The sequence below is a fragment of the Trachypithecus francoisi genome, unplaced genomic scaffold (genome assembly GCF_009764315.1).
Source record: "Trachypithecus francoisi isolate TF-2019V2 unplaced genomic scaffold, Tfra_2.0 Lachesis_group8, whole genome shotgun sequence".
Lineage (NCBI taxonomy): Eukaryota > Metazoa > Chordata > Mammalia > Primates > Cercopithecidae > Trachypithecus > Trachypithecus francoisi.
This window is the reverse complement of record NW_022681473.1, coordinates 62,225,774-62,245,707: the sequence shown is the minus strand read 5'-3', so window position 1 is coordinate 62,245,707 and position 19,934 is coordinate 62,225,774. Positions and strand designations below refer to the sequence as shown.

The 19,934-nt window shown below is 41.2% G+C and overlaps 2 protein-coding genes across 7 annotated transcripts in view; one reads left to right on the top strand and one right to left on the bottom strand.

Annotated features, from left to right (window-relative positions):
- Positions 1-19,934, top strand: part of STIM1 (stromal interaction molecule 1) — a 222,740-nt gene that overhangs the window by 120,741 nt on the left and 82,065 nt on the right. The window lies entirely within an intron of this gene.
- Positions 10,426-10,822, bottom strand: LOC117081172 (non-histone chromosomal protein HMG-14-like). Its single transcript, XM_033206881.1, has one exon. The coding sequence runs from the start codon at positions 10,729-10,731 to the stop codon at positions 10,426-10,428; it is 306 nt and encodes a 101-aa protein (XP_033062772.1). The 5' UTR covers positions 10,732-10,822.

Genomic DNA, 19,934 nt, shown 5'->3' with positions numbered 1-19,934 from the left:
AGTATATAGGGAGAGAGTAGGAAGCCCAGTGCTGTGGCTAATATGGGCCAAATTAGATGAAGATAAGTAGCTGGGTTATTTACAGATGTTATTACCATAATTATTAATAATTGTATTCCCTTTCATGCTCTGGGCCTCACTTTCTTATATTCAGATAGCTGTAGACAACCCTTAAGTGTTCTGCCTCTAGTCTCTCCCGGAATGCCCATGTCGTACATGCTGTGAGTGATCTTCCTAACCTACATTTGGGTTCTGTGTCTCCTGCATGATTTCCTTTTCCTGCTTCCTTTAACTTCCTGTACCTACCACTCCATCTCTTTAAATCTGACTTCAACCTTTCTTTTCTTTGTTTCTCTTTGAAATATATTTTTTAAAGAGTTGGGGTCTCACTCTGTCATCTAGGCTGGAGTGCAGAGGCACAATCGTGGCTCACTGTAGCCTTCAGCTCCTGGGCTCAAATGATCCTCCTACCTCAGCCTCCCAACTAGATAGGACTACAGGTGTGCACCACCACACTAGGCTAACTATTTTTGTAGAGACAGGGTCTTGCTATGTTGCCAAATCTGGTCTTGAACTCCTGGTCTCAAGCAGTCCCCTCACCAGAGCCTCCCGATTTGCTGGGGATTACAAGTGAGAGCCACTGCACCCTGGCTACCTTTGTTAATTCTCCAGACATACCTCCTACCACTTTGGTCTGGCTCCAATCTTCTTTGTCTTATAAACAAAGACTTTTATGTTTACTTCCAGTCCCCTTTCTTTGCTCAGGTAGTTCTCCTTACCTGGAATTAATCTCTTGTGCCCCTCCCTGCAGCCCTGGCCCTGTCTGTGTCAATCTTAGTTGTCTTCTGGAATGTGCCAGCTTCATTTTATGTGAACCTTCCCTGACTTTCCCATTCCCAGTGATCTTCCTCATCTCAGTACTAACTCCCATAGCACATAGTCTCTATCGCTCAATTTAGCACTTAATTAGAAATTGCCTTGCTTTGTGCCCTAATGATTTTGATTGTATTGTTTTGTCTATAAATTTGTCTTCCTGCACTAATACTGGCATTATTAAAGCACAACTCATCAGATTACTTCTACCATGTGCCAAGCTGAGCTGATTGCATATAAAGTTTTGTTTAATCCTTAATCACTCTGTGAACTAGGTGTTATTAGCTTTATTTTAGAGATGATAAAACTATAAATGAGTGGCTTACTTTTGCTTCTTTAATTAATCTAAACTCTGGTCTGTCCTTCAACGCTGCCACCATTTGGATTTAACTCATGCTACTAGTTCATGTTATACTGCATTTTTTTACTCTATGCTATAGCCACCCCAAACATGCTCTTCATATCTTATCACTGTGCCCCTGTTCCAGATAAATCCTTATCCTGGCATTTTTTTGCTTCCCACTTTGCCTGTAAAAATTTCACTCAGGCCAGGTTTGGTGGTTCATGCCTATAATCTCAGCTACTTGGTTGAGACAAGAGGATTGCTTGAGGCCAGGAGTTCTAGACCAGGCTGGGCAACATAACAAGACCCCGTCTCTTAAAAAAACAAACAAACAAAAAAAAAACCACACATTTCAGTGCAGTGCCTGGAATAAAACAACAACAACAACAACACAACAACAACAACAAAACACACACACACACACACACACAAAACCAAAAAACAAATAAAAACAAAAGGAAAAAGAAATTTCATTTGTCCTCCAAGGCCTAGATCAGGGTTTCTGAACCTCAGCATTATTGATATTTTGGGCCAGATAGTTCTTTGTTGTGGGGAGCTGTCTTGTACATTGTAGGATGTTTAGTAGCATTCCTAGCCTCTATATACTGGATGCCAGTAGCAAACCTTTCCCCTTCCCCCTTCCCCCTTCCAGTTTGACAACCAAAAATATTGTCAGTTACTATTGTCAGTTGTCAATTTTCAGACTGCCCCTTGTTGAGAACTACTGGCCTAGATTAAATGTTGCCTCATCCAAGAAATGTTTTTTTTTTTTTTTTTTTTTTGAGACGGAGTGTTGTTCTTTTGCTCAGGCTGGAGTGCAGTGGTATGATCTCAGCTCACTGCAACCTCTGCTTCCTGGGTTCCAACGATTCTCCTGCCTCAGGCTCCCGAGTAGCTGGGATTACAGGTGCGTGCCACCACACCTGGCTAATTTTTTTACTTTTAGTAGAAGCGGGGTTACATCGTGTTGGCCAAGCTGGTCTTGAACTCCTGACCTTGTGATCCACCCGCCTCAGGATCCCAAAGTGCTGGGATTATAGGCGTGAGCTACCACACCCGGCCAGTCCAAGAAATCTTGTTTGTTCTCCTACAGTGGGAAGTAATCCTTTCTCATGTTCAAGAGTACTTGGCATGAACCTTATGTTTGTCATGTTGCTCTGTTCTGTATTGTAATTGGGTCCATGCTTACCTATCCTATTGGGTTGTGGGTTCCTTTAGGGGTCACGAACTAGGTTTTATTCATTGCTGTTTCTCATAACATTGTGTTTGGTTCAGGGCCTTTCTCATAAGGGTGCTGAGTTGAGGTTTTTTTTAATTTTGAATTTGAAAACAAAGATACTATTGTATTATTTTATGCCCTTTAAATTGTTTCTCTAGTGCAAAGGAGGAGTACAGAGTGAGCTGGTCATTGGTACTGGGAACAGAGTGCTTTGGACTTGTGAGTTCCCTGTCAGGATAAAAGCTGAAGTCAGTGTTGGGTTGTTTTTCTGGAGTTGCTAGAGTCTGGCCTCTAGACATGTTAGTATATGACCTATATGTCTGATCTCCTCTGTGACCCTCTTCCCTACCCTTCTGTCCTATGTTATGAATCATGTGCAGAATCTGGATGGAGGTAAGATTACTGTACTTAAAATGATAGGAAAGACTTTGAGGATAACACATACTATAGGGGCACAAGTGAAGAAGAAAAGGAAAACACTGAGAATGCCGAAAGATTATGTAGTAGAGCAGAAGTATGTACTTTTAGAGCAAGAACGATGATGGTTTCAGGTATACTTTTGCCAATTATTAGTTGTTTGACTTTAGAAAATTTTTTTCTCTCTCTCTTTCTCTTTTTCTTTTCTTTTCATTTCTCTTTTCTTTTCTTTTTTTGAGATAGAGTCTTGCTCTGTCATCCAGCCTGGAGTGCAGTGGCATGCTTATAGCTTACTGCAGCCTCAAAGTCCTGGGTTCAAGCAATCTTCCCATTACAGCCTCCTGAGTAGCTGGGACTACAGGTGCACGCCACCATGCCCAGATAATTTTTGTATTTTTTGTAGAAACTGGGTTTCACCATGTTACCCTGGCTGGTCTCCAACTCTTGGGCTCAAGCAATCTCTGCCCACCTCAGCCTCCCAAAGTACTGGGATTGTAAACATGAGCCACCACACCCAGCCTGGAAAATTTTCTTAAACTCTGTGAACTTTCATTTCCTTACCCTCAAATTAGTCAGTAATTCCTACCTTGAAAGATTATGGCAAAGATGAAATGAAATCAGGTATATCAAGTACCCAGCCTGTGGTCTAGTTTATAGTAGCAGTATTTCTACTTCTTTTACTCCTACTACCATTGCTATGATGTGCTAGGCTTGTGCTGTGTACTCTTGCATACACTCTTTCATATAATCCTTACAAGAAATCTCTGAGACAGACATTAATTTTTTCCCATATAACCAATAAGGAAAGAGACTGAGTTAGCTCATAGTTAACCATTTTTGAGGTTATTGTAACTCAGATGTGCCTCAGGTTGATGATAATATTCTAAGATTAGATTGTGGTGATAGTTGTATACTTCTGTGAATATACTAAAAACTATTGAGTTTTATACTACAATTGGTATGTGGATTTGATCTCAGTAAAGATGTTTTTTAAAAAGTCTCACTGCATTGTTTGGAGTGGTGGTCACCTTTCACTTGCCTTTCTGTAGCTCAGCCTGTAACCATCCTTAGGGCCCTATAGAAAGCACTTCGAAAGTCATGTTGATTTCTATTTCCATTTCTTTTTTTTGAGACAGAGTCTCGCTGTGTCGCCCAGGCTGGAGTGCAGTGGCGCGGTCTCGCTCACTGCAACCTCCACCTCCTAGGGTCAAGTGATTCTCATGCCTCAGCTTCCAGGGTAGCCGGGACTACAGGCATGCACCACCATGCCCAGCTAATGTTTTTGTGTTTTTAGTAGAGAAGGGGTTTCGTTATGTTGGCCAGGCTGGTCTCGAACTCCTGGCCTCCAGTAATTGGCCTGCCTTGGCCTCCCAAAGTGTTGGGATTACAAGAGTGAGCCACTGTGCCCAGCCTCTATCTCCATTTTCCTTACCTCCAACTTTGATAGAGATACAGTGGTGCTTTGAAGTCTGAAGTACCATGGTTGCTAGAAGCAGATCCCTCGTTAGCTAACTGACAGCGAGGTTGCCTCAGTTCCTGGACAGGTATAGATGACTTTTGAAAATGTCAGACTGGCTGGGCGCGGTGGCTCACGCCTGTAATCCCAGCACTTTGGGAGGCCGAGGCGGGCGGATCACGAGGTCAGGAGATCGAGACCATCCTGGCTAACACGGTGAAACCCTGTCTCTACTAAAAAATACAAAAAATTAGCCGGGCGTGGTGGCGGGCGCCTGTAGTCCCAGCTACTCCGGAGGCTGAGGCAGGAGAATGGCGTGAACCCGGGAGGCGGAGCTTGCAGTGAGCTGAGATAGGGCCACTGCACTCCAGCCTGGGTGACAGAGCGAGACTCCGTCTCAAAAAAAAAAAAAAAGAAAATGTCAGACTGAAGAGTCCTGGAGCATTCTCTTTTGGAGAATTTCTCCCTCTCTCCCTCTTTTTATTCCTTCTTTTTTCTTTTTTGTAGTTAGTACTGCTTCTGGGGAAGTTAAGATGTCAAAGAATCTGTGGGGCAACTCTGGTGGCAATTCCCTCTTATCTATATACCAGGGGCCTGAATCAATTTCTTGACCCCTACTATGTGGCATTACATGTGAGCAGTTGTCAAAGACAGCTAACCAAGTGACTCTAGTTTTATTTTTCCTTGATTCACCTTGTGCTCGGGGCCTCTCTCTGATTCCCATGGCTGCTATATCACTCCAAGAGGCCATACTGGCACCTGGGAAGCAGTGCTTTCCTTTTGGTCCCTGGACCCAATTCTGAACGTAACTTTTCTTTGCTTTCCCTGCACACAGCTTTGACAGCCTGGAGCTACTGCTACTGCTGCTTTTTTTCCTCCTCCTCCTCCTCTTTCTCCTTTCTTTCTTTTTCTTTTTCTTTTTTTTAGACAGAATTTCCTCTTGTTGCCCAGGCTGGAGTACAGTGGCACAGTCTCGGCTCACTGCAACCTCCGCCTCCTGGATTCAAGTGATTTTCCTGCCTCAGCCTCCTGAGTAGCTGGGATTACAGGCATATGCCACCATGCCCGCTAATTTTTGTATTTTTAGTAGATACGGGGTTTGGCATGTTGGTCAGGCTGGTCTCAAACTCCTGACCTCAACTGATCCACCCGCCTTGGCCTCCCAAAGTGCTGGGACTACAGGCATGAGCAACCGCGTCCAGCCTTTCTCCTTTCTTAAAAAAATTTACTATATGCAAATTAACTTCAGCATTGGTTTCCAATATATACATTTTGTTGCTATAGTAATTCTTCTTTGACTTCAGTTTGGAGGCACCTCTCTACTTTTTTTCTTTCTAGTTCTCTGCCTGTATCCTGGTGCAATCATCATCTTGTCTCCTACTTCATGGAACATTCTGACCCCCTGCTCTTTATTCAGGCAAAGCACAGATTAAAGTCAGCTCAGGGCCTTTGGACAGAACAGAGACAGCTGACACCATGAATGACATCATTTTTCAGGTGAAACCTGCTCTTTAGGCTAAAGAAATGTCCTGTTCCCATTCTTCCTTGTAAGTACTTATAGGGTGGCTGTAGCATTCACCTACCAGGAGTGGCTCATCAGTTTATAGGCTGCAACTTCCACTGAGTTAAAGTTCTTTGGCCTAGCTCATACATTCAGTCCTAACTTTTGTGAGTCTCTTAGAATAACTTTAGAATAAACTGTTTGGACTTTGACTTTTTAAAAGTCTAAGCATGAGCTTTGGAGTCCAACCTGGGTTCAAATCCAAACCTTGCAATGTACTAAGTGTATGGCTAAATGATTTGGAGATTCACTTTGCTCATCTATAAAGTAGAGATGAAAATAGGATACCCTTTGCCATTAACAAGCCCTAGGCTAGTGTGAGAGACAAATATGTAAACAGGCAGTGACAATAGCACATTTTAAGGACTGTATGCAGGGGCCTGTGGGAGTTTCCAGAGGAATCAGGATGCAGTGATCTTATATGTACTGGTATAGCAGAAACCATCTTGTCAGCCAGCACGCAGACAAAGGTACCAGTTTCCAGACAAGCTGAGCTACATATCAGTGAGAGTAGGCATAGTTTGCAATCTGTCCCAATACCTTAGCCAGACACAAGATGAGGCAGCAGCTCCCCCAGATGGTACCCCTCATGTTTCCAGGAAAACCTGATGGTGGCTTGCTTTGACAGATAGGGAAATTCTTTCTCACTAAGCAGACTGTTGTTTTCCTTCCCCCTCTCTTTGTTGTTGAGTCTGCTTTGTCTATTCTGGATGGTAATCCTGTTGATGACAGGGATGAGATATATTTGTAAGACTTGTTTGTGTATATGTCTATATATGTGTATATGTCTATATGTGCCTTTGTGTTTATGGTTTTTTTGTATGTGTGTATACATCATTTTGTGCTTGTGTGGGTATATGTCTTTCTGCATTTAGATGTGTCTGTGTATGACAAGAAGTGAAAGGAGAAGAGGAACACTGAGCCAAGGAAGTAGGGGCTGAAAGAAAGCCCATAAATGAGGTTGAGGATCAAGGAGAAGGTTAGGGACAAAGGGTTTGGTCTGAGGTATAGGACACAGGACCTGGAAGAAAAAGCAGAGCCAGAAATGTAATTAGCAGCCCAAAGATACTGTTTAGTCTAGACAGAATCTGGGTCCCACAAAGTGGTAGGCAGAATGCAGGTATCATCTAGCAGCCAGGAGTGGTCAAGCTAGCAGAGAGAGAAAAGCCATGTTTCAGGTATTAAAAACTTCTGACTCTTCCTGTCCAAGGAGGAATTGGCAGCTGGCTCCCAAGGCCCAGCTTCCCTTCAGACCTAACTGGTGTTTGTCTTTGTTTGACTATATATGTATTTTTTCAAGTCCTTCTGTGCATGTCTGTGTCTGCATATGCCTCACATTCAGTGTACTTGTACTTCATAGCATTAAGAAGAATTGTCTGATTCACTTAAGTCCAGTGAGTTTCCTTTCATTCATTCTTGTATTCTTCTCCTCACTTATAAATACCTCCTTTGAAATCTTTCTTTTTGGTGTGCTGCTTGCCTTCTTTCTCTCTTTTTTCTTCAAACATATTTAGTGTGTGGTTTGTGCTGGATGCTGGGTATGCTTTGCATACCCATTTAAAGACTATTAAGATGAATTTCCTACCTACAAAGGTCTCACTTCACTTACTGAGACAGAAAAACATACATATTCTATCCCCATAGAGATTGTAACAAGAGATGAGCCCTGCATGCTTTGGAAGTACAGAAAAGAGTTAACCCATCTGAGGAGACAGAAAATACTTCCCAGAAAAGGTATTGCCTGAGATGAATTTTTGGAAGTGAATAGGGGTTTACATGGGGAGGGGGCTGAGCATGATACATCATGTGGAGTAACAAGTATGATGTCCTTGGGAATCTGTGGTTCAGTGGTTCTTTTAACTTGAGCAAATGTAATAGTGGGGCAGGGAGGGAGAGGTTGGGAATAAGATTAGAAAGGCAGGCTCTAGCCAGATTTGTATGCCATACTGAGGAATTTGGATTTCATCCTAAAGTTGAAAAGCTAGAAGTAAACAGAGCTGGCCCTAATTCTGACTGAAGGTATGTCAGGAGCAGGTTTTGCAGAGGAGGTGAAGTTGGAACTTGGTTTTTAAAGATGAGCAGGAGTTTACTAGATGAAGAAAGGAAGAAGAACATTCCAGGAGAGGGGACCTTAATGAGTAAAGGCAGGAGACAAAAAATATGGCAACTCTGGGAGACATCAAGTAGGGAGGTATCTAGAGAATAGTTACTTCATCTATAAGATAGGGACACCAGTAACATATACCTTCAGTGGCTGATGTGAGACTTGAAAAAGATCCTTTTTTTGTAAACCATAGAACTGTGTGCAAATTTCTATAGTTGTTGTGTTATCCAGTTTCTTGTAATTTTTTTGTCAGTACCCAGCATGCATCAGGCCTTCTCAGGTATAGATCCACATAGGCATATACCTCATTACTTTATCACTGGCTGGATGAGAGTCATGCCCTCTTTTATCTAGCCACTTGGTGTCTTGAGGAGGCAGAGGTAAGACTAGAAGTCTCTGGGAAGTCACTGGTAAGATCAGAACTTGCTGGGTCCTTTGACAAGGGGGATCATACTATTTATTCTTGTTTATCCTCAGACACTAGGTTTCTCCTCAGATAAACTGGTATAAATAGTATGAGCCCCCTTGTCAAGGGGACACATATGAAGCATCTTCTACATATAGGCACTGTGCCTTAAATTATCTCCTTTTCTCCACATTGTAACTATGAGGTAGTTTGCATTTTACAGGTTCTAGGTGACATAGTGGTCAGTGTCAGAAATGTGATTCAAGACATTATCTGTGAAATTCTTTTTCCTGTATGACACTTCATAAGCTTTGTGATTTCTCTGGATGTTGACCAAGCTGTGTGATCAGTTGAGAGTGCAAAACTTTGTGCGGTCTCAGGCAGTATGGGGCTGGAGAGGGGCTGGAGAGAAAGTTGCTGGGCTCTGTCTTTGGGATTGAGTGATAACACTTTCCTCCACATAGAACAGTGGTTCTTTCCTTCAAGGACAGACTCTCTTCTATATATCTGTCTCACCCAGATGCTTTCAATTCTGATTAATCTGTGTGTCCTTGGATCTCAACACAAGACCTGTCACATAGTAACTATTCAGTAAATAATTGGTTAGGCAGATGAAAGAACAAATGCTGCTTAACAAAGTCTTCTGGAACTCCTAATGCCTGCACTATTCTTCTGCCTTCTCTTGTGTAGTACAGTACTCTAATAGGATATTTTGTCCTTAAGGACACACACACACACACACAGTGTGTGTATATATATTTTGTATTGCTCATTGACACATAAGCCTAAATCCTCCCTCTTAGAGTTGATTAGATGCCAGAAGCTTCTTGGGAGAGGCATGAGTTTGTTTTATTCTTATATTCTTTGTCCTTAAGCTTCTTCCCATACTACTGCCCAAAGGTGAGTGTCATTTATAAGAAACACGTGGTGAGCTCTAACTCTTTTTGCCAAGTCAATTGAAGTGGGTGTTCTATTTTGGAAATGGAGTCCTAGAGGTTTTCCTGCTGTTGAGTGTTTGGCTGGGTTTGTGATCCTCTCAGGGTGTTGGAAAGCCGTGTATAGGGATGGTAGCATGAGGGAAAACTGAGCGTGGAATCGAAGTTGCCTTTTGTTCGTGGGGACTGTCAGGGAGAGAGATTTCCCTAGCATCTGAAGCCAGAGCAGAGGGTGGATTTATTATATCTAGTCCAGGGATCAGCAAACTGTTTTTTCGTATAGCCTGCAAACTAAAAATGATTTAAAAATTTTTTTCTTTCATAATTGAGATTTTATTGGTTGAGGATCAGTATAGACATTTCAATTTGTACACAATTATTAATATACATACCTAAAATCTAAAAAGCCATGTATTGTAATTCTTTTTTTAAAGTTATTCCAGTGACTTTCCAGCTTAGAATTTGGAAGCAAATGTCCTTAAGAGGCTATCAAGTACCGGCATCTTCACATGTTGATAAGCTGTTACATACGTCCCACCAATTCACAACTGAATAGCATGTACACTACATATTCAAATTTTTAATCTTTCACAGCACAGTAACCAAGTTATTAGGAAAACAGGACTACCACAACCAAAGATGTTACAGAGTACACACAGTTCTGACAGGGAGAGCCATGATCAAGGAGTGGTTTTCTTTAGGAAACAATTCTACCAAAAAACAACATGGGAATAGAAGTAATTTAAAATGTTCAAGACATTAAATGCAGGACTGACTCCATATTGTCATTTAATATGCATTATATTATAGGATATAAAAACTAACCCCCCATCTATGGAGTGTTAAGCTGACACCAAAGATAGTTAAAGCCTCCCTTAATTCAATATCCCACACTATTTTCTGGTTGTACCAAAAAATAAACAACCAGCGAATGATTGCACCTCTTAAAGCATTTACACTTAAAAATTGGGATGAGGTGGGATTCCCTCCTTCTAAAAAATGTTTCTAGAGCTACTAAAAAACTTGCATTTACAAAATAGTTGATAAAAATATTCCTCTGGATTGTACAAGAAGGGAGACAGGGACCACTGATAACACATGATGTGTGGTATTAATCAGACTTGGTTTCTTTCTCTCCTGCTTCATCAGAGGCTGGACTCTCCTCAGTTTTCTTTTCCCTGTTTTCTGCAGGCAAATGTTCTTTAGTTTCTTGGTTAGCCACTTCGGCCTGTTTTCTCTTTGCTCCCGTTTTCCCTTTTGTTTGCACTTTTTTGTCTGAAGATTTATCCTTTGCTGCTGCCTTTTTCCGCTTCGCTTCCACTTTTGCAGGAGCAGGTTTAGCAGACAACCGCGCCTGTCTTCTCTCGGGCTCTTCCTTGGCGGCCCCTTTGGCGGAGCTGACCTTCCTCTTAGTCATCCTGGTGGCGTGGAGGGCGCGTGCGGGATGTCTGCGAGCCGTGGCGCAGGGAGAGCCTTGGCCAAGCTGGGCGGCCTGGTCACTGCCGCTCCTCCCGCCGCCCGGCTGCTGAGACCTACAGCAAAGGCGATGGGAGAACCCTGATTTTTACATTTTAAAATAGTTTAGGGGAAAAACTAAAGAAGAATTTCAAGATGTGAAATTTATATGAAATTAAAATTTCAGAGTCCGTAAAGTTTTACTGGCATACAGCCACTCTCATTCGTTTACATGTTGTCTATTGCTGCTTTTACGCAAGAACAGCAGAGTTGAGTAGTTGCGACCACCAAGCATAAAATATTTACTGTCTGACTCTTTACAGAAAAAGTTTATCTGGCCTAGTGTAACCTATCAATTAAAAAGAAAAACCAGCTTTTTGGAGAAAGAATTCACATACTGTGCAGTTCTCCCATTTATAGTATACAATTCAATGGGTTTTAGTATATTCACAGATATGTGCAACTATCACCTCAGTCAATTAAAAAACATTTTTGTCACCTCAAAAATAAACCACATGCCGGGCGCGGTGGCTCAAGCCTGTAATCCCAGCACTTTGGGAGGCCGAGACGGGCGGATCACGAGGTCAGGAGATCGAGACCATCCTAGCTAATACGGTGAAACCCCGTCTCTACTAAAAAATACAAAAAACTAGCCGGGCGACGAGGCGGGCGCCTGTAGTCCCAGCTACTTGGGAGGCTGAGACAGGAGAATGGCGTGAACCCGGGAGGCGGAGCTTGGAATGAGCTGAGAGCTGGCCACTGCACTCCAGCCTGGGCGGCAGAGCAAGACTCCGTCTCAAAAAAAAAAAAAAAAAAAACCACATACACATTAGCTATTGTTCTCTCCCCACATTTCCCCCAGCCCTAAGCAATCACGCATCTACTTTCTCTTTCTGTAGATTTGCCTATTATGGACATTTCATGTAAATACAGTCATATAATATGTGGTCCATGTAACTGACTTTTTTCACTTAGCATGTTTTCAAGGTGCATTCATGTTGTATCAGTACTGCCTGTACATGTTCATGTATATATATCTGTATTTTATTTCTTTTCATGGCCAAATAATATTCTGTTGCATGGACATACCAGTTTTGTTTAGCCATTCATCAATTTATAGACATCTGGTTTGTTTCACCTTTTGGCTGTTATGAATACTGCTGCTATAGACATGTATAAGTTTTTGTGTGGACATGTGTTTTATGTTTTGTTTGGACATATACTTTTATTTCTCTTGGGTACATACATATGAATAGAATTGCTGGGTCATATGGTAACTGTTTTAGGAACTGCCAGAGTATTTTCCATATAAAAATGGTTCAAGTGGCTAAACCATTTTTACATTCCTGCCAGCAGTGTGTGAGGGATCTGATCTCTCCACATGCTCATCAACACTTGTTATTGTCTGACTTTTTGATTACAGTCATCCTAGTTGGTATAAAGTAATATCTCATTATGATTTTGATTTACATTTCTCTGATGACTAACGGTATTGAACATCTTTTCATGTGCTTAATGGTTATTTGTATATCTTCTTTAGAGAAATATTTTCTCAGATCCTTTGCTCATTTATTTTATTTTTTATTATTATTTTTAAAAATTTCCATCTTAATTTTATATTCATGGGGTACATGTGCAGGTTTGTTGCAAGGGTATATTGCGTGATGCTGAGGTTTGGGCTTCTATTGATTTTCTTATGCAGATAGTGACCGTAGCATTCAATGGGAATTTTTTCAGTCCTTCTCCCTATCCCCACTCCTTTTGGAGACCCCAGTATCTATTGTTCACATCTTTGTGTTTGTGTGTACCCAAGATTTAGCTCCCACTTGTAAGTGAGAACATGCAATATCTGGTTTTCTGTGTCTGCACTAATTCACTTAAGATAATGGCATCCAGCTGCATTCATGTTGCTGCAAAGGATTTTCATTGCTTTTCATGGTCAACATTTACCACATTTTCTTTCTTTCTTTTTTTTTTTTTGAGTCAGGGTCTTGCTCTGTAACCCAGGCTGGAGTGCAGTGGCATGATTCCGGCTCATTGCAGCCTCAGTCTCCTGGGTTCAAGCGATCCTCCCACCTCAGCTTCTGAGTAGCTGGAACTACAGGCATGCACCACTGCCTGGCTAATTCTTTGTATTGTTTTGTGGATACAGGATTTTGCCATGTTGCCCAGGCTGGTCTTGAACTCCTGGGCTCAAGCTCTCCTCCCGCCTTGGCCTCCCAAAGTGCTGGTATTACAGGCGTGAACCACCGTGCCTGGCCTGTACCACATTAATTAATGGCATCTAGGTTGATTTCATGTCTTTACTATTGTGAATAGTGCTGCAGTGAACATATAAGTGCACATATCTTTTTAGTAGAATAATTTATTTTCCTTTGGGTATGTATACAGTAATGGAATTGCTGGATCGAATGGTAGTTCTATTTTTAGTACTCTTAGAAATCTCCAAACTGCTTTCCACAGTGGCTGGACTATTTACATTTCCATCAACTGTATATAAGTGTTCCCTTTTCTCTGCAGCCTTACCAACATCTTTTTTTTTTTTTTTTTTTTTTAGTTTTTAATAATAACTTTGCGTCCTGGTACGGTGGCTCACACCTGTAATCCCAGTGCTTTGGGTGGCAGGCGGATTGCTTGAAGCCAGGAGTTTGAGACCAGCTGGGCCAACGTGGCAAAACTTGGTCTCTACAAAAAAATACAAAAATTAGCGAGGCATGGTGGTGTGTGCCTATAATCCCAGCTACTCAAGAGGCTGAGACATGAGAATAGCTTGAACCCAGGAGGCGGAGGTTGCAGTGAGCCGAGATTGGGCCACTGCACTTTAGCCTGGGTGACAGAGTGAGACTCTGTCTCAAAAAATTTTTTAAATAAAATTAAAAACCTTTGCTCATTTTTAAATTGGGTTGTCTTTTTGGTATTGAGTTGTTAAAGTTCTTTATATATTTTAGATACAAATCCCTTATGAGATATGTGATTTGAAAATATTTTCTCCCATTCTGTGGGTTGCTTTTTCACTTTCTTGATCATGTCCTTTGAAGCACAGAAGTTTTTAATTTTGATGAAGTCCAGTTTATTTATTTTTTTGCTGTTGTTGCTGCTCATGCTTTTGAGGTCATGTCTAAGAAACCATTGTCAAATCCAAGGTCATGATGACTTACCCGTGTGTTTTCTTTTAAGAGTTTTAAAGGCATCTGAAGCTTAATGTGCACCAAGCTGGATTCTAAATATTATCTCATCCAAAACCTGCTGTATACACTGCCTTCCTCATCTCAGTTGAAGGCAAGTCCATTGTTTCAATTGCCTGGGCAAAAAATATTCTAAATAATTCATAATTTTGTCAACTCCACATCTATTGGTAAATCCTGTGGGTTCTCCCTTTAAAATATATCCAAAATAGAATCATTTCTCACTATCATTCCACTGCAGGCACCAAGGCTCAATAGTCTCCGAGCAGATAGCCTTATCTACATTTATTCTCAGTGTAGCAGCTAGAGAGCTTTTTTGAAAAACGAAACAAAACAAAAACAAAACAAAACAAAAAAAAGTAAACCAGATCATTTTGCTGTGCTCAAAACTTGTGATAACTTCATTTTTTGTTTGATGTGAAAGCCACAGTCTCCACAAAAGTTAGCAAAGCCCTCTGTGATCTGGTCCCCACTTATTCTGATCTCCTCTCTGACTTATATTCCCCTTGTCATTCACTGAAGCCACACTCTTTGGTGTTCCTTCATACTCTTTTGTATTCCTGCTTTAGGGCCTTGGTTCTAGCTCTTGCCCCTGCCTGGACTATTGTTTCCTTAGATATTTAGTTTATGCCCTCATATTTCCGTATGAAATATACTTTGTGGCTGGATATGATGGTTCACACCTGTAATCCCAGCACTTTGGGAGGCTGAGGCAGGCAGATCACTTGAGGTCAGGAGTTCGAGACCAGCCTGGCCAACATGGTAAAACCCTGTCTCTACTAAAAATACAAAATTAGCCGGGTGTGGTGGCATGTGCCTGTAGTCCCAGCTACTCGAGAGGCTGAGGCAGGAGAAATGCTTGAACCAAGGAGGTGGAGGTTGTGGTGAGCAGAGATTGTGCCACTGCACTCCAGCCTGGGCGATGGAGGGACACTCTGTCTCAAAAAAACAAAAAACAAAACAAAACTCCCCCAAAATATTCTTTGTCATTTGTCATACTTCATCTTATCAAAGAGACCTTTCTCAGACCACCCTATTTAATAATGAAATCTGTACCTCTACTCCATTCCTGGCACCTAGATCTTCATTATGAATCACTTTTTAAAATAATTTTTAAGAACTTGTCATCTGGATTTTATTATTTAATCACTTATTGTTTTATTATTTATTGCCTATAATGTAAAGTTTATAAGGGAAAGGGATCTGCTTTTTTCACTGCTATATCTCCAGTACCTAGAACAGTACCTGGCTCAGTGTTGGTACTTTTTTGTATAGATTCAAAGTACTATCTGGGGTCACTTACTAGCCTCAAGAGCTTCCTTTAGTATTTTTTTGTAAGGTGTGTCAGTTAGCAATGAATTTTCTCAGTGTTTTTTTATTCTGGAATTGTCTTTATTTTTTACCTTCATTTTTTCATGAGAGTTTTGCCAGATATACAATTCTTGGTTGATATCCCCCTCACTTCAGTGAGCCCTTTGACTATGTTATCCCTTTGTCTTCTGGCATCCATTATTTTTGGTGAGAAGTTAACTGTTAATCTTACTGGGGTTCACATGTGTGTGATAAGTCATTTTTCTCTTGCTGCTTTCAAAGTTTTCTCATTGCTTTTGACTTTTAGCATTTTACTTAATGTGTCTATTTGTGGATCTCTTTGCATTTATCCTATTTGGAGTTTATTAGATTTTCTTTATGGGTAGATTAATGTTTTTCAAAACACTTTGGGAGGTTTTTCAGCCATTATTTCTTTGAATATTTTTCCTTCTCCTCTCTCTCTCTCTCTCTCTCTCTCTCTCTCTCTCTCTCTCTCTCTCTCTCTCTCTCCCCCCCCCTCCCTCCCTCCCTCCTCTCTCTTTTGCAAAGTCTCACTCTGTCACCCAGGCTGGAGTACAGTGGCACAATCTGAGCTCACTCCAACCTCTTCCTCCTGGGTTCAAGCGATTCTCATGTCTCAGCTCCCCCAAGTAGCTGGGATCACAGGAATACACCACCACACCTACATTAGTAGAGATGTGGTTTCGCCATGTTGTCCAGACTGGTCTTTAACTCCTGGCCTCAAGCAATCCACCTACCTTGGCCTCTCACAGGTGTGAGTCTTCCTGCTCCTTTTTCTTTATCTTCCCCTTCTGCTATTCGTATTATACATACATTGGTGTGATTAATGGTGTTCTACATTTCTCTGAGGCTCAGTTCATTTTTCTTCATTCCTTTTTCTCTATGTTTTTAGGATTGTATAATCTCTATCAGTCTCTCTGGAAGTGTGCTAATTCTTTCTTCTGCCAGTTCAGATCTACTATTGAGCCCGTCTCCTAATCCACTTCAGTTATTGTACTTTTCAACTCCAGAACATCCATTTGGTTCTTTTTTAAAACAATAATTTCTGTCTCTTTATTGACATTCTTTATTTAATGCAACATTGACATCATGCATTCCTTTACCTCTTTAAAAATCATGATTTTCTTTTTTTTTTGTCTTTGGACATATTTATAATGGCTAATTTGTAGTCTTTTTCTGTTAAATCTGACATCTGGTCCCTCTTACTGAGAGTTTCTGTTGCCTCCTTTTTTTTCTGGTGTATGGGTAACACTTTCCTGTTTCTTTGTCTTTTTGTTTTGTTTTTTGTTTGTTCGTTTGAAGCTGAACAGTTTTGATAATATATTGTAGCAACTTTGGGTACTTGTCTGATTCCTCTGGGGCTTATTATTATTTGCTTGCTTATTTATTTAATGACTGGCTAGATTGTTTAAGTGGTTGATCCCCCTCCTCCCACAGTGTGAATCCTCTGATGTTGCTCCTCAGAGGACTTTGGTATGCCCACAGTCATATTTGGATGATAATGGTTTGGGCAGAACTTTGTCTCTTTCCCTGGCCACATCCAGGTTTTTAGGTTCACTAATTGCCATCTGATTGCTCTGCTCTTTTCAACAATGCCCTGAGGCATAAATTGCTTCCCAGACTAATCCTATTATATTAGGGTTCCTTTGAAGGGATAGTTCCTGAGGTCAGTGTTTGAAATTTGTTCTTTGTTGGTTTGTTTTTGGAGATAGAGTCCCAGACTTTCACCCAGGCTAAAGTGCAGTGGCATGATAATGGCTCACTGCATCCTCAAACTCCTGGACTCCATTGATCCTCCTACCTCAGCCTCCTGAGTAATTGGGACCACAGGTGTGTGCCACTGCACCTGGCTTTTTTTTTAAGTTCTGGTATATATGTGCAGGATATACAGGTGGCCTGGCTACTTTTTAAATTTTTTTGTAAAGATGGGGTCTCCCTATGTTGCCCAGGCTGGTAAAATTTGTTCTTACCCCAAGAGACTTCTCCCAGCGGTCTCTTTCCCTAGTTATCTCCAGCAATTTCTCTAGTCTACAGTTTAGCCTGTATCTCCAATGAATCTACTAATCTTTTCCTTTCACCACAACTTCTACTTTTTTGAGAGTACCTTACTCTTAGTCTTGAACTTCTCTACACTCTTTTGCAGTTGAGGTCATTTTCCCTGATTCAGAGCTCTTTGTTTTATAGCCTGCTTCCTTTGCCAGGCAAAATCTTTGAGTCATGGTTCTGGAGTTGGGGTGGGGGACAATGACATGCTTCTGAGTGACACCACCACTTTAGGAGCTGAGGACTTGGTGGAGGGGTCGCAGTAGCCTCAGGTCTTTTTGATTTGCTTCTTCCAGAGTGTAATAACAATCTTATGAGCCAGGGCAATGCCAGTTGTGGCTCCAGTACTCTCAGTGGCACTGCATCCAAGGTAAAGCTCCCGTCATATGAGTAGGGGTTAAACGGGACAAAAGAGGCCCACCTTTTAGCTGCACTCACTTACAACTTAGCCTCAGTAACATGTAGCTCGGGGAAGGATCAGAAATGCTAATATCCTGCTCAGGACATTCCAGGCAGCTAACTCTTCAACAGGGAGCTTGAGAGAGAAGAAGGTCTGTGTTTTTAGCTGCCTCAGTGTGGAGTGGAGTTTCTGTGTCATTGAGTTGGGAGAGGCAAGGCAGGGAACAGGTTAAATATTGTGGCCTCTCGCTGTTCTTAGATTTTCTTGAGCATACGTTTCTTCATTGGCTGTGTGCCTTTAAGACCATTTCCAGAAACTTTAAATGGTTGCTTTTGAAAAATAAGTTTCACTAGTTTTATTGGAGAGTGGGTCTGTGGAGCTTCTCATGCTGTCAAACTATAAGTCCCTTCTAACCCATCAATTTTGTAACTGTCCTTTCTCATAATGCATTTTCTCCAGTGCTATGCATTCATCCTATATAAATTTGGCAGTATTGACCCCAATTAAGAAGATAACCTCTTCCCTTTGGGGAAATATTTTCTAATTAGTGATCTATTTCTGTCCTCCTTTCATAAAACAAAGGTTCCCCAGACAGTAGTCCTTGGCTAGCTTGGATACTTTGGTTCTGACAGTTTGTAAGACTGGAGATGCTACAGTTTCCCTGTCTTTGCCATTCTGACCAGGTACCTGGCAATCTGAAACTTTTAATGCTGCCTCTAGGATTTGACCTGTGTCATGTGCCCGATGTTTTGGTGAGGCATCAATGATGATTCCATGACAAGCACTGAGCTTTCTCATTGACCTCAGAGGGATTCTCTGTATCTGTGTATGTGCCAGGTGCTGGAAATAAAGGAGTAAAAGGAAAGGTAATGTTGTTGCCTTTGAAGAAGTTCCCCTAGTGGTGGAGATAGCCATAAAACAGATAAGGACACTATAATTTATCAAGTGGATACTGTGAGGCACAATGGCTTGCACCTGTAGTACCAGCTACTTGGGAGGCTGAGGTGGGAGAATTTCTTGAGCCCAGAGTTCAAGACCAGCCTTAGCAATATATCAAAACCCTGTCTGTAAAAATAAATAAATAAAAATTTAAGAGTGAACACTGTGATGGAGTTGCAGAAGAGGATGCCCTAAGTCAGCTTTTCCCATGTTACAGTCACTGACAAATAATCTGGATCTCAACAGATGACTAGGAGTGATAAGGAGAATGTTTTAAGTGAGGGAATAGCATGTACAAAGATATTGTACTGGTAAAAAGCCTGGTACTTTCAGAGAGTTTTAAGTAATTCATTATCATTGGGAATTGGGAATTCATTATCATTGGGAATGGGAGGAAGTGGCAATTGATGCATTGAGGAAGGCCAGCCCATAGAGGAGGGAGGGTCTTGCATAAAGTTGTAAAGTTTTGATTTTAAATGGAGTTAAAGCTTTAAAAGCTTTCAAAGAATCATAGAGTAGAACAGAAAGGACCTTAGAGGTTAGTAGACTACAATGTCTTTTCTTTACTTTCTCCATTTCTGACCTCTTGACACGTGGACTTTATATAGCAAGCACTTAGAAAATACTCATTTTCTATCTCCTCTGTAGGTCTTCCTTATATATGAGGGATCATGCATCACTGTACTAGTGGGCCCTAGGATTGTACATTCTTAGTATCTTTAATCCTTCTTAAAACATATTACACACACACACACACACACACACACACACATACGAGAGCTTATTTTTGTGCCAGGCACTATTCTAAGGTATTTAGTTGAATTTACTCATTTATGCTTCCCTCAACATGAGGGTTGTTAGGTTTTTGTGCTACTATCTTCATTTTACAAATGATGCAAGTTACACGCTGAAACTAAGTGGTGGAATGAGGATTCAAACCCAGGCAACAGGGTCTAGAATCAAACTCTAAAGTATCATGCTACATTGAATCCAAGCTAGTGTAACTCTCTGGCTCCTGGCTAAATATCTTTGTTTTAGATAGGCTGACAATTTGGGGACCTTTTTCTTTCTTCTATTCAATAGACAATTATGTCTTGACTAGCTATTGTAAGCTAAATTCTCTGCTACATGTTACAGGACAAACTCCAGAGACACTCCTTTAGTTATTTAATAACCACACACCCTGCTCTGTGCCAGGCCCTAGGCTTGGAGATGGGTTTATGGAGCTAAATTATTCATTTATGTATTCCAGAAAATTTGCAAGAT